Genomic DNA, 13270 nt, shown 5'->3' with positions numbered 1-13270 from the left:
GGCAAAGAGTTGTACAGCTGAAAGTGTTCTGAAAGACCAAAGGAACTCCATCCAGAACAAATTGTCATGGCCGTTGACCAAGAAGAATCATACTGGATAACTCTGTTGCCTGGTGTCATTTTATCAGTGAAAAAGTTTTAGTGCCTGTAACAACCTGGACTTAATTAGTCCAGTAAGCTGGTGCTTTTTCCCTTAATGGATTAGGACTGATCATTGGTAGACACCACTAACATATCCCTTTATTTCTGTACTGGGCCACTCTCAATCCTAGATCTGGGGCAGACTGCCCTGCAAGTTTCCATTACCTGAATGATCTCTTGGCTTCGTTTTTCAGTATTCATAACCTCATGCTGAGATCTAAATTCCAGTTTTTGAAAGGCAGAGGGTTAATCTACCAATTTGAGACTCAACGACTGTCCCTTCCAACTATTTAGTGCTTGAAATTGAGACTTTCACACAGTGCAACATAGCAGTAATACATAAATCATCACTTATTATCACACTTTGAAAACAGCTGTGTTAGTCAGTGGGATTTTACTTCTCAGCAGATTTTACTTTCCCTTGATCTTCAACTTTCTTGATGGCAGCTTGGATAGCTTCTTGATCACCCAGAAACTGGTGAGGGCCCAGGGGGTGCAGGTTCTCATCAAGTTCAAGAAGTATGGGCACACCAGTGGGGAGAGTAACATTGATGATGTCCTCATCAGAGATGCCTGCCAAATAAATAAAAAAAACCACACACAGTTACACCTACTGAACAGCTCGTCTAATTATCTACCTAGCTAACTGTCTGTCTAGATTGCCTTATTTCTTAGATTATCTAGTCTTGCAACAGTCAAGGACATGTTCCACCCTCCAACATCACCAGCTACTCAAGGGTCAATTCCCAGCTAGACCACAGCTTGGTTAGTGCTTAAGAACAGCTGAAGGAGGGAATTCCCATCAAGGTGAAGACAGTCTCTTTATTTTTCAGTCTACACATGCCAAACAAACAGGAAGAAATTACCCTGGAGTCTATACCTTCCCTTTAAACCAGAACATTGAGGACAATAGGTTCTCCTCCATATCTTCCCAACTCATCCATCACAAAAGAGGATTAGAGTCCACATGTGCTGCTCCAACATGAAACAACATCTACTAAGCATCTAATACAGCCTCTTTAAAAAGGCAGAATACCAAGGTTAATTTTTCTCTTAAGTTTTCTATGCAAAGCTTCCACAAGCTGTCTTAAAAATCAGTATTTAATTCTAGTGTAAGGATCACTGTTTGCCCACATCTGATTTCTCAACAACAAGTTTATAGCATCTCACCTACAGTACTATTCTCAGAATTAGTAGATACAGGATATTCATTTCCACTTTCAAATGAGGGAGAGGGAAAAAAAGGGAGAATGTCAACTTATACAGCTTACAGCATTTTCCTATATTTTTCCACTTCACTAATATAACAGGTACCTGGAGAGAAAATTTATTTTACCCAGCTGTGCTTAATTAAAATATTCTGAGGCTCTAATCTCAATGAAATTGCTCGTTATTTTTACATCAAACACACAAGACTCCAAAGCACACAAGTAAATTTTGCGACCAAACCTCCTAGTAAAGTTTCCACACAAGGTCTAAATAGTTGCAATAAGAAGCAGTGGCTGCAAAGACATTATTCCTCAAAAATTTCAGGCAGAAGAAAGCTAGTGTCATTGGGAATGTCAGTATTTCTTTTTTCCTCCCCTTTTTAGAGCACTGAGGTCACAACAGCAGCCTGTTGTTGTAAAGCAAGACGGCTTCAAGAAAATGCACACAATCAAGCTTTGGAAACACAACACCATAGAAGCTAGATAAAGGTGCATGAAGAAAACATCCCCTTGAGCAGCTGACAAGAGAGATGTTTCTCCAAACACATGGGTACAAATTTACCAGTGATCTTCACATTAAGTAGAAAAGCAGAGCCAACATATTAACAGAAAAATCCCCAAAGCCAAGCCTCTCAGCAACAGTGGGATGACAACATGTCAGAAAAAACAGAACTAATCAGGAAGTGAGAACCATTTTATGCCCCTGCCCAGAGCCTACACAAGCGCACAACTTTCGCAATGACCTATTCTTGCTTTGATTAGGTTAAGCACTTAGTTCAGCTGTGGATTAGCCCTAAGTTTCAGAAGGGCATGCTGCAAGAAAAACAGACAAACCCTTGCAAGAAGCTTACACCTTGTTATATGTTGAGCCATCAGACCATTAAAAAAAAAAAGTCATACTTTGCCAGTTTAAGCAATCCTGGTATACAAGGGATAAATAATTCACCTGTTGTAGGCAGCAGAATCACAGACCTACAAAAAAGCACTCAAGGAGCACCTAAAATGTTAAAACCACACAGAAATCAACAGGAAAAATACTGGGTACATTTACCAGGCACAAGCACTATTCTTAAGGACTTAGCTGCTTTTTTTGCAAATCAAAGCTGCCTGAGCTCTTATATAAAGGATTCTTAAACATATTAGATTTTAACAACATACATATGTCACCATGTATCCCCAGAGAATCTGGCCCTAGGAAGTGTTCTGCCCACCTCTCAAATTCAGTCTCCCAGCCTAAACCATTCCGATATACACAAAGCAGATGAAGTCATGCAGGACAATTTAGGCAAACCACATAATGTGGTCAGGAGCCAGGATATTTAAAGGTTTCCTCTAAAAACAGATTAAACAAAACTAGCTGTTGCTACATGGACTCAGAAATGCATTTTACTGTTTTTACAGAACACAGTGACCACACCAGTGTCAACTAGTATTGATTTACAAAGCAAAATAGTGCAGTCTGGGATAAACAAGCTGCGTGCAAGCATGTTGGCTTTCTCCTTGGGATTTTTCCTCATACAGAAGTGTTGCCTCAAAGCCAGAAGGCTGGAAATGCAAGCTGAAGTCAGATGCAAAACCTAAAGAAACAATAGTGTCCTGTTGCTTTATTTCAGCACCATTACTGTATTTGTATAGTATCTGTTCTTCAGGAAGCAAGAAGCTGATCAGGCTTGTCACACAAACTCTTCAGTTGCAGGCAGAACACATGAAGAACACTCCCCACCCAGCAGGCTAGGAGGACAGTAAAGAGACCACAGAGGTCTGAGCTAACTGCTATCGAGTTACTTCTTGTGCTGTAACTATAGCCAAGTGACCTTTTCTCGCACTTCATTTGAACTGGGCTGTGTCACAACCCCATCCTATCTCACAGGGAAGAAGGGTGAAATCAGGGTAAGGACTCAACTGCTGGCTAAAAGGTGCAATGGGAAATAAGGCCATTGAAGAAGCAACACCCTTCCCTCCAGTGAAACACTAAAGCCTGGGTCTCAGCACTGCTGAAGTCTACTGTGTTGCCAGAAGCAGTCTTTCCCTGAGAAGCTTTAAAACTAAGGTCCTCCCTAGCTAGAGCATGAGAACCCACAGACATTACTGAAGTACTTCGGATGTCTTCCTCAGGACCGTAGATAAAATGCTGACTGGGCAACAACATTCATCAAGTGAGCATCTCCCATGATCTCTCTCACAAGCACCTGTTAAACATTGTTCCTTAACAGCAGCTGTATAGCAGGAAGCAGTTAGGGACATGAACATTTGAGAATTTGGTAATGCACTTATTACAAAAAAGATCTTTCAAAGTCACATTCAGAATTCTTTTCCAGCTCACTTATGCTCCATTTAACTGAACTGGGTGATCAAACACACAGAGACCAGTAGTACCTCTGTGCAAGCTTAGGAATTCACCGTTACCTGACAGCCTATGAAGTGCTTCGAAATACTTGCACCCTGGGAAGTCCTACAGAGGCAAACCCCCTTGGGCTTGATTTTGAGCACCTCCAGCCAACTTCTACAAGGGCTGGCTCAGCTTCTCCCTCCCTGTTCTCCCTCTCACCTGTTCTTACCAAGTTCCTTCCTTCTATTCATATAGTCAGAGCAACACAAAACACACAACAGCTCTTGAGAATAGCCACACCCCTCATCCCCTGCACATCAACTACATTTGAGGCCGGATGATTCATCCAACAAACCACACACAGGATCATATGCGTAAATTCAGCCACAATGGGCTTGTTCTAGAACTGGCACTTTGTAATTGAGATCCAAAATCAGGTCATGGTATCCTTCCCACAAGCTTAATGAAAATACTGAAGCTTTAGCCTAGTAGGTTAAGTATTCAGGGGCAGATTCTGCCCTGCCTTCAGGCTGGCAGAGCACCTAGCGTCAGTAGGGTAGAGGAGGGAAGTGGGCCCAGTGTTCAAATCTGGCTAATAATCTTTACAGAATGTTAGCTCACTGTGCGTATTTTACGGAAAGAGGGATGATGGGTGGGCTACAACCATGGCTGCAGCATATTATCTACATTTGTTTTCCCCTTTTGTCCGCCAAGATTTTCTATGTCTGTATTGGGTTTGCATGGCAAGGTCTTGGCAGTCGGGGGCAGCAGGGGCAGCTTCTGTGAGAAGATGCCAGAAGCTTCCCCTGTGTCCAACAGAGCCAATGCCAGTCGGCTCCAAGAGAGACCCACCACTGGCCAAGGCTGAGCCCATCAGCAACAGCAGTAGCGCCTCTGTGAGAACATATTTAAAGGGGGGGGAGGGAAACAACACACTGCTGCACAACTGCAGCCAGGAGAGAGGCGTGAGAATGACACCAAGGTCAGTGAAGGAGGGAGAGAAGGTGCTCCAGGTGCCAGAGCAGAGATCACCATGAGCTGCAGGGGAAAGACCATCGTGTGGCAGGCTGTCCCCCTGTAACCCATGGAGGTCCAGCAGAGCAGATATCTACCTGCTGCCTGAGGAGGACCCCACGCCAGAGGAGGTGGATGCACCTGAAGGAGGGCTGTGACCCCATGGAGAGCCCATGCTGGAGCAGGCTCCTGGCAGGACCTGGGAACCCATGGAGAGAGGAGCCCATGCTGGAGCAGGTTTGCTGAAGGAACTTGTGACCCTGTAATGGAATCAGCACTGGAGCAGGCTGTTCCTGAAGAACTGCAGCCCATGGAAAGGACTCACACTGGAGAAGCTCATGGAGGACTGTCTCCCATGAGAGGGACCTCATGCTGAAAGAGGGGAAGAGAGTGAGGAAGAAGGAGTGGCAAAGACATTGCAATGAACTGAGCACAACCCCCATTCCTCATCCCCAACACGGGGTCAACCCCATCACAGTGGAGCACGAAGGAGGACTGTGCTAGGTTGATCCTAGCTGGACACTAGCTGCCCACCAAGCCACTCAATCACTCCCCTCCTCAGCAGGACAGGAGGAGGCACAAAAATAAGATGGAAAAATCTCATGGGACAAGATAAAAGCAGTTTAATAAAGCACAAGCAAAGGAAAACAGAAAATTTTCTCTCTTCTCTTCCTCCTTGCCCCCATCAGCAGGCAGTGTCCAGCCACTCTCTGGAAAGCAGGGCTTCAGTACACATAGTGGCTGCTCCAGAAGACAAGTATCATAAAAACTCCTCCCTTTCACTTTTTACCCTAAGCATGACAAGGCTCAGTGACCACCACACCATATCCAAAAGATGGCAACATTTCAACAGGGAGGAAATTCTAGAATCGGGCCTTCTACAAGACCTTGTCTTGAAGTACTTAACACCAGTCCTCAGGGTTGAGTGGTCAGGAGGGAAAAAAGAAGTTAAGACAGCCCATCAATCCTTCTGCCAGTCACCTGGAAAATTAGTCCATTAGACTTGGTTTCCAATTAGTACTTCAACACAAACGGAGCAAGCTGGTCACAACTACTACACTAATGTTGTCTTCACAATGGGACACTGCTAAGAGGGTCTCAATCTGAAGTATCAGTTATTAGGTAAAAGGAAAAACTACTTCTCCTTCAAAGAATTGAGAAAAATCACCCTCAAATAGATTCTGTGCATCTAGGGTGTTTAGCAGATTTTAGCAACTGATGCTTTCATAACCAATATGACATTTCAACATCCAAAGCAAAATCTATCGAACAAGTCTAATACAGTTACTTCAGATACCTTCCACATTAACATCTTGCTGCCACTGCTTTTTCAATGCAGAGACAGTATACCGTGAAAGAAAAAAATTACATCCTGTCTGAAGACCCGAGTTACAGGTCATGATCCATACCAATAGGTGTCACAAAACAAAACAGTTGCTAAGTTATGACAAGACACTTCAACCAGCAAGCAGAAGACTGCTGCCTGAAGAAAACGTAACTTTTAGAGAGCCTTTCCAACCCTAAAAACATATAATGAAAACTGCCCTCTTGCTCTGCCCATTTTTAGTTGCGCCAATGACTCCTAGCATCATCACATACATCACCTGAAGATGATGAAAAGAATAAGTGTTCTGAAGAGACTGGGCAAGCTCAGTTACAAAGACTTAAGAATTTGATGCCAACATTTTTTGATAGGATTGCACAGAACAGCCACACTTGTCCTTGGTGGCATTTATCAAATTCATAGGGATTACCTAGAAGAAGGAACACAGCACAGCATCCCCACTGGACACCAACAGCCCACAGCACCAAGATCTTCATCAGCACCCTCTGAGAGAAGTGTCACTCAGCCCACCAGGACAAAAGAGCAAGCTCTCAGAGAAGCTGCTGTTACAGATCTCCAAGTGCATACAATAGTATGGTCCAGTTTGTGTTAAATATTGTTTTCAGAAAGACTACTAGGGTTTCACTTTAAGTCCTCATATGTAAACCATAACAGATCCCACAGACATTTCATATACCTTAATGAGGTTCACTCTGAGTACTGAGAAAACAAGAACAAAATCTAACCCCAAATCAAAGACTTGTTAGCCTGACATTGTTGTCTGATGATTTTTGTGTGCACGTAGATAGCAGACACACATTTCAAGCTCTTTACCAGCTACTCATAACAAAGAAAACATTCAGATTCAGAGAACTACAGGCCTGTTTCAAAAAAATACCTCCTTGAAATAGTAACTTCAAGGATACTCTTTCAGAAAAGACATTCAATTTCACACTGAAACAATTAGAACTGTTTCATCAGATCAAACATTCATATCTTTAAGATCCCTTCCAACTCTAACCATTCTATATTTACTGCCATTTAAAGTTTCTGAGGTACAACTTCCAGCATTAAGTTATCACTATGAGTAAGACATCCAAGTAGTCATGTAGGATTGCTGCTTGAGACCATTGGAGCCCAATTTTCTAAATGTCAAAAAAACACGGCTCCAGCTAAGATAGAGGGGGCCCCGAAACTCCCCCATGAGTGCAGGACACTAAGCTTGTGCAAAAAAGTCCACAAAAACAAAGCACACAACACAGTGGGTGCTGTGAATACAGTAGACTGATAAACTTTAAGCACTGTTGAGTCAGGTCCAACTCCAGCAAGGTTTCAGAGCAACTCATAACTCACAACCTTTCAGGAAAGAAAGGGAGAGACAGTCAGCAATGCAGACAAGAACCTCTTAGATCCAGCTAGATATAGGTTGGAGCTCGGGGGGGGGGAAGACAGGTCACAACAGGGGTCTTGAAGCTCTGTTCATGCCACCCTTCAGGCCAGCTCTGCAGCAATCCAAATCTCCACTGCATAAAGGGCAGAACAGCCAGCATGTATCTGGCAACTGCTCCCGTATGGGAGCTGGGGTAGCTGATGGACAGTCCTCGGTCAACAGAACTGAATCCTCTGCCAAGGATTCCTCACATTTCCCTATGTAAGCACATGCTGGGAAAGACAAGATACAGTGTAGGACAGACAAGAGACACAGCTTTATTCTACCTTGGTTAAATGTGGGCCTCCCTGGAAGAGTTATACTTAAAAGACTGTGCCAATGAAGAGCTTTGCAGCTGCTCTAACTTGGACTGTTCTCTGATGTCAATGCAGCAAGGAATCCAGCCATACTACCTTTAAAGTAACCTTTACCAGTCAGTGATGCTGTCAGCTCTAACCTTGGTGCATACCTGCAGAGAAAGTGGCCCAAGGTTTCTGCTGAAGCTGTGCTCAGCTTGCAGCATTTCACCCCCAAAGGGTTTGGCCAGCATGGTTTCATGGAACTGGTTCATTTCTTGGAGAGGTGGCAGGGGAACAGGGAAGATAACATGGTTGTAGATCCTCCTGCCCTTTTTTCCTTCGTAATTCTTTATCATTTCACATAATGTGGACAACCATCCTGACCACATCAGTGGAACTGGCTGAACCAGCCTTCCTCGTTCATCCAAGCACTGATTTGTACCCCAGAATTCACAGCCTCTATAGTTCCAGTACATGCTTATTCCCTGGGCTTCTGACTCCTGCTAAAGCATCAGCTGTCCTGACTGTTCCAGCATGCCTGAATGCAAAAAGCAATTAGCAGCCAGAGCCGTAGGGGCACACAGCAGAGGGTTTTGTAACTAAAAAATTGAGTGGACACAATCCAGTCTGTGCATACTTGCAACTACACCTCTAGTAAGCTGTATTCATACACATAATCACTAAATTCTACTCTACCCGCAGACAAAGAAATGAATACAGTCCATCTTCCAGTTTAGGATGACCTAAACCAGAAGCCATGTCATTAAAGAGGAGGCGTCAGGAAAGAATCTAGTAATGACTTAAAGATAAATCGCATCCTTTTCAGGTGCCAAATTAGTAAGCAACCTTACACTAAGTTACCAACTTCACTGTTTATTGGTAGGCATTTTCTACATTGGGAAATAATACAGTATTTGCATAAGCTTTAGCAAGTACCTACTCTCTGCAGAGCTCTCTATCACAGCAGCATTTTTAAGTAAAAATTATCAAGAATCAATCCTCAAGAGTGACCCACCACAGTAACAGTCAAGAACATCTTCTGCAACCCAAGACAAGCATTTTATTCTGCTGTGTTATAGCAATGCTTGAAGAAAAGATTATGACTTCAACCCTTCTGACAAAGTAGCTGATTAAATCCAAAAATAGTTAGACACAAACTCTTCAGGCTCTAGACCAACTGCAATGTTAGTTCAAATACAATAGTCTAAAGTGAGCAGTGAGAAATAAGGGGAAAACACCTGGCTTTTCTCTCAACTACATTATTCTAACTGATTCTCTCCCCCTCCCACATCCCCCAATTTGACTCCTGTTCCAATAGGCCAATTTTTTTACTTTCTCCTTGGAGACCACAGACATTAAGTGTTACACTGCCCAGGTAAGTAATATACACTACAGAACAAGAGGTAAACCTCTAAGCAGTTGAGTAAGGAGAAGAGGGGAAGGCTATAAGGAAGACCCTTACCTTCCACGTGCTTCAGCAACGCCCTGCTGCTGTTACCATGAGCAGAGATAAGGATCATTTTGCCACTTTTCAGTTCTGGCACTATCTTTTCATTCCAATAGGGAAGAAGTCTTTCAAGCACATCTTTTAGACTTTCAGCCTTTGGAAGATTATCTTGAGAGACATCACTGCATTTATACCGGCGATCATTGTATATCTCTTCATAGTAAGGATGAGATTCAGTTATGGGAGGTGGGGTAACATCATAGCTTCTCCTCCATATTTTCACTTGCTCCTCCCCATGATTCAAAGCCATTTCCGCTCTGTTGAGACCGATCAGCGCACCATAGTGACGTTCATTCAGCCGCCAGGAACTCTGAATGGGAACCCACTCTTGGCCCATCTCTTCCAGGATAAGCCATGCAGTCTGGATGGAACGGCTGAGTACAGAGGTAAAGACGAGGTCAAACTCAAAGCCCAGTGCTTTAAGGTGTTTGCCACAGTTCTGAGCTTCCTTTATCCCATCACTGCTCAGCTTCTGGTCCACCCAGCTGCAGAAGCGATTCTCCTTGTTCCAGGCTCCTTCCCCATGTCTTAAGAGAACAAGCCTGTATTTAGCCATTCTGATAGCAGCTTAGCACAGATGACAACTGGTCTGGCATCTAATAATGATGCATCTGGACAGAGAAATGAGACAGATACATCAAACATTCCATAGATAATGCATTACAAGTAGTAATATGGCAGCAAAGACTAGACAACTATCAAAACAATCAAAGAAACAAGTGTCTGCTGAGTATGTTTTTACCTTTGAGGTCTCCTGGCTTTGACATCCTTTCCACCCTCATAGGGGAGGACATCCTTCACACAGCTTGCTGAAACCAGCCCACTTACCCAATTGATTAATAGCAGATTTGCGCAAGCTGTTCCTGCCTACAGATTTCCCTCAAGTGCTTACACAGAACCTCCCTCAACACCAGAGGCTCCCAACCAGAGAAGCAGATCTCACTCTCATTGGTGAACTTATTAGAGGTGAGACATGGAGCCCAAGCTCGTACGAGCTGCCCGGATGCATACTGGCTCCGAAGAAATGCAGGCACAGATAGCAACTGTAATCCTCAGCCAGATGAAGACCACAGAATTGGAGCTGGCAATACACAGAACCTTATTAGCTTTCCTCAAAAGATATGTCACCATAATCACACTCTGCATAACTTGTTTCCTCACATCCCCATGCTGTCCTGCTAATTATGCCAGTCTCTGCTTGATTTTTCCCCAGGCCACCTCCTCCATCATTGCTCTATACTGACATGCCATTAACACACCTACTCTGGGATGCAATGCACAACTAGTCAGTCCCCTTTTCACCGAATCCAGAAGTGATCTCACAGATTATTCCATCCCCTTACTGACTTTCAAGTATTTCCTCTTGTGTCTATGGATTACAATGCCAAGTTCTCAGGCACCAGAATTAACGTTTTTACTTTTGCAGTGGGCACAAATGGCATATTTTCCTGTTCTCATTAAATAACAGACAGCTACATATTTGTAAGTCAAACAGCACCTTTGTCTCCTCCTGTTGACTAAGCAACACCACCCCTGGATCGTCTTCAATGGGAAATGGATTTTCACCACGCACTCAAGCTTTTGCAATGTGGCCAAGAATCATCTAGCAGATTGTGTGATGCCCAAAAGGTCCATCTAACAGCACTGCAACTCTGAAAGCCCTACCTGATCACTCTGACCTGAGATGTCACAGACTAGATAGCAATGGACAAAGCAGGAGACAAAAAAAAAATAAAGACACAACTCTCTGCACTGGGAGGACTGCTGTATACTCAAATGAACATTAAGTGCTCTCAAAACCATGGAGAGTGGGAGACTGAGGTCCGATTTCTCCGCACCCAACTTTGAACTAGATTTCCTTAAGAGACATGCTTATGGGAGCTTCCATCATCTCAAATCAGCTGGAGCTGCTTCAATCACACTCAAAGCATCTCAGATTCAGGCCCACTGTGACCCTGAATTAGGTCAGTAGGATGGGTTAGGCCCATGCACTCTGGGTTTTAGGAAGCACCCAGCACACTGTCAGCATTCATTTTCACTAGACTTTCAAAAAATTTATAGAAAAGTTGAATACATTAACAGCCTCAGTAATTCGAACTTGACTGTAACAGCAGCTTAGTTCTCCTTTACTCCACAGAAGATGGAGTCTATATCACACCAGGACACTGCAACACCTCCCCAGCTCTAACTTCTGTCTACTCGTACAGCTCAAGATTAAAAAGCCTTTGAGGACTGACAGATTTTTACAGGAAGTACTGCCTGATACAGAACAAACATCTGGTAAGCACAAGGGAAAGTCTTCTGTTAGGAGGCCTGTATTTTGTGTATTACAAGGAGCATCTCACAAAATCCTTTGCATGTTCCACTTTTTCCACTCACAATAATCAGTTGCACATTAAGCAAAGAAATCAACTATTGTTAGGATTCAGGTGTCATGTCACATCACATCAGACACAATTCTTTAAGATACTACATTCATAACAAAAAGGAGTATCAGACAGCATTTCCATCTAAAGCCAAGTGATCTTTCTCCAACATCCCATAGATGATTTAAAATTGCAGTGTGTTCACAGCATGAACTACTACACAAAACAAAGCCCCATAAAAAGCTCTATCTCTGCAGATCCCTCATTGTTCAGTTTAACTAATTATGTCATCTGTTCCTGTAGATAATATAATTTACAAAACCAAATTAAGACTCGATACAAAAAAAAAGATCCAACAATAGAGGAGATGCACCTGTTCACACATGTTCTTAGTTGGGTACTTTTGTCCAAAAACAATAAAAAACTCAATGAATATAACAAAAAAAAAGACTCATACAAAGACCTAAGATCATCTGGGGACCATAAACTCCAGTTATATAACAGATTACACAGAATCACCACTCTCAGATTAGACAGAATCACCACTCTCAAACAAGTTTAGAAAGGACTGGCCATCACAGGCCAGTGTGTGTTAAATATCAGTCCACTTATGGAAGCATTTAAGCTAGAAAGCCTTAGAGCAACACATGGAAATAATCCTACTCACCTTTCTAATGGCAAAGGAACAACCTACACAAATCCCAGCACTGATTCAAGGGCTGCTTTATACAGAGGCCACCACACACTCTTGGCTAGTAGTTACCTGCAGGAAAAGAATAAACACCAAGAGTTCACACAGAAAGAAACCACAAGTACAAATGGTTATGCCAACCATCACTTGCCCTCAGAGCTGTAAGAAAATAGAGCACAACCCTTGTATGGGCTGGGAAAGCTACCAATTTCCTTCTCCCAAAAAGATGCAAATACACAGCTCCTGCATTTCCAACAAGGGAAAGTTTCTTGTCTCCCAGATGCCCCAGGATATCATTTGCTCCCCAATATTTGTTTAGACTGCAATTACCATAGCTCTAGTCCACAGAAATCTACCAAAACCTCTGGGACGCTACAGAGGATATGGACAGCAGACCTGGACCCTGCATCAAACAGAAACAATACAAAGCCCGGGCTCAGCACAGGAGAACAGAGCAAGTGGCTCAGGATAACATCTTAAGAGCCCTGGCACAGCACAGTACAACTGACCAACTGGCTCAGGACAACATCTTACACCAGCAAATCTTTTAGCCAGGCATAGTTTTAAGGTTTAACTGCCAGAGGTGGTCATTTCCAGGACTCCTCGCTCCAACCAGCACAAGCTCACCTGCTCAGCCCTTTTATAAGGCGTCCCTGTGCAGTGCACCTATGTCCCTTAGCCCGCCCTGGCACAGCACAGTACAACTGACCAACTGGCTCAGGACAACATCTTACACCAGCAAATCTTTTAGCCAGGCATAGTTTTAAGGTTTAACTGCCAGAGGTGGTCATTTCCAGGACTCCTCGCTCCAACCAGCACAAGCTCACCTGCTCAGCCCTTTTATAAGGCGTCCCTGTGCAGTGCACCTATGTCCCTTAGCCCTCCCTAAGAAGGGGGAGGCTTACCCAGAGGCGGGGCAGCACTCCCAGACACACAAACACGCACACGAGGTGCCTCACAGCT

The 13270-nt window shown here is 43.6% G+C and overlaps 1 protein-coding gene across 1 annotated transcript; it reads right to left on the bottom strand.

Moving 5' to 3' along the window:
* Positions 1–344: 344 nt before the first annotated feature.
* BPGM (2,3-bisphosphoglycerate mutase) lies at positions 345–9806 on the bottom strand. The gene is made up of 2 exons (XM_009879643.1): positions 9206–9806; positions 345–713 (listed from the first exon to the last, which is right to left on the bottom strand). Exons 1-2 carry the CDS (start codon positions 9804–9806, stop codon positions 535–537), a joined length of 780 nt encoding a protein of 259 aa, XP_009877945.1. The 3' UTR covers positions 345–534.
* Between the last annotated feature and the right edge of the window lie 3464 nt (positions 9807–13270).

The sequence above is a fragment of the Charadrius vociferus genome, unplaced genomic scaffold, assembly GCF_000708025.1.
Source record: "Charadrius vociferus isolate BGI_N301 unplaced genomic scaffold, ASM70802v2 scaffold90, whole genome shotgun sequence".
Taxonomy (NCBI): Eukaryota; Metazoa; Chordata; class Aves; order Charadriiformes; family Charadriidae; genus Charadrius; species Charadrius vociferus.
This window is presented reverse-complemented; position numbering and strand designations above follow the sequence as displayed.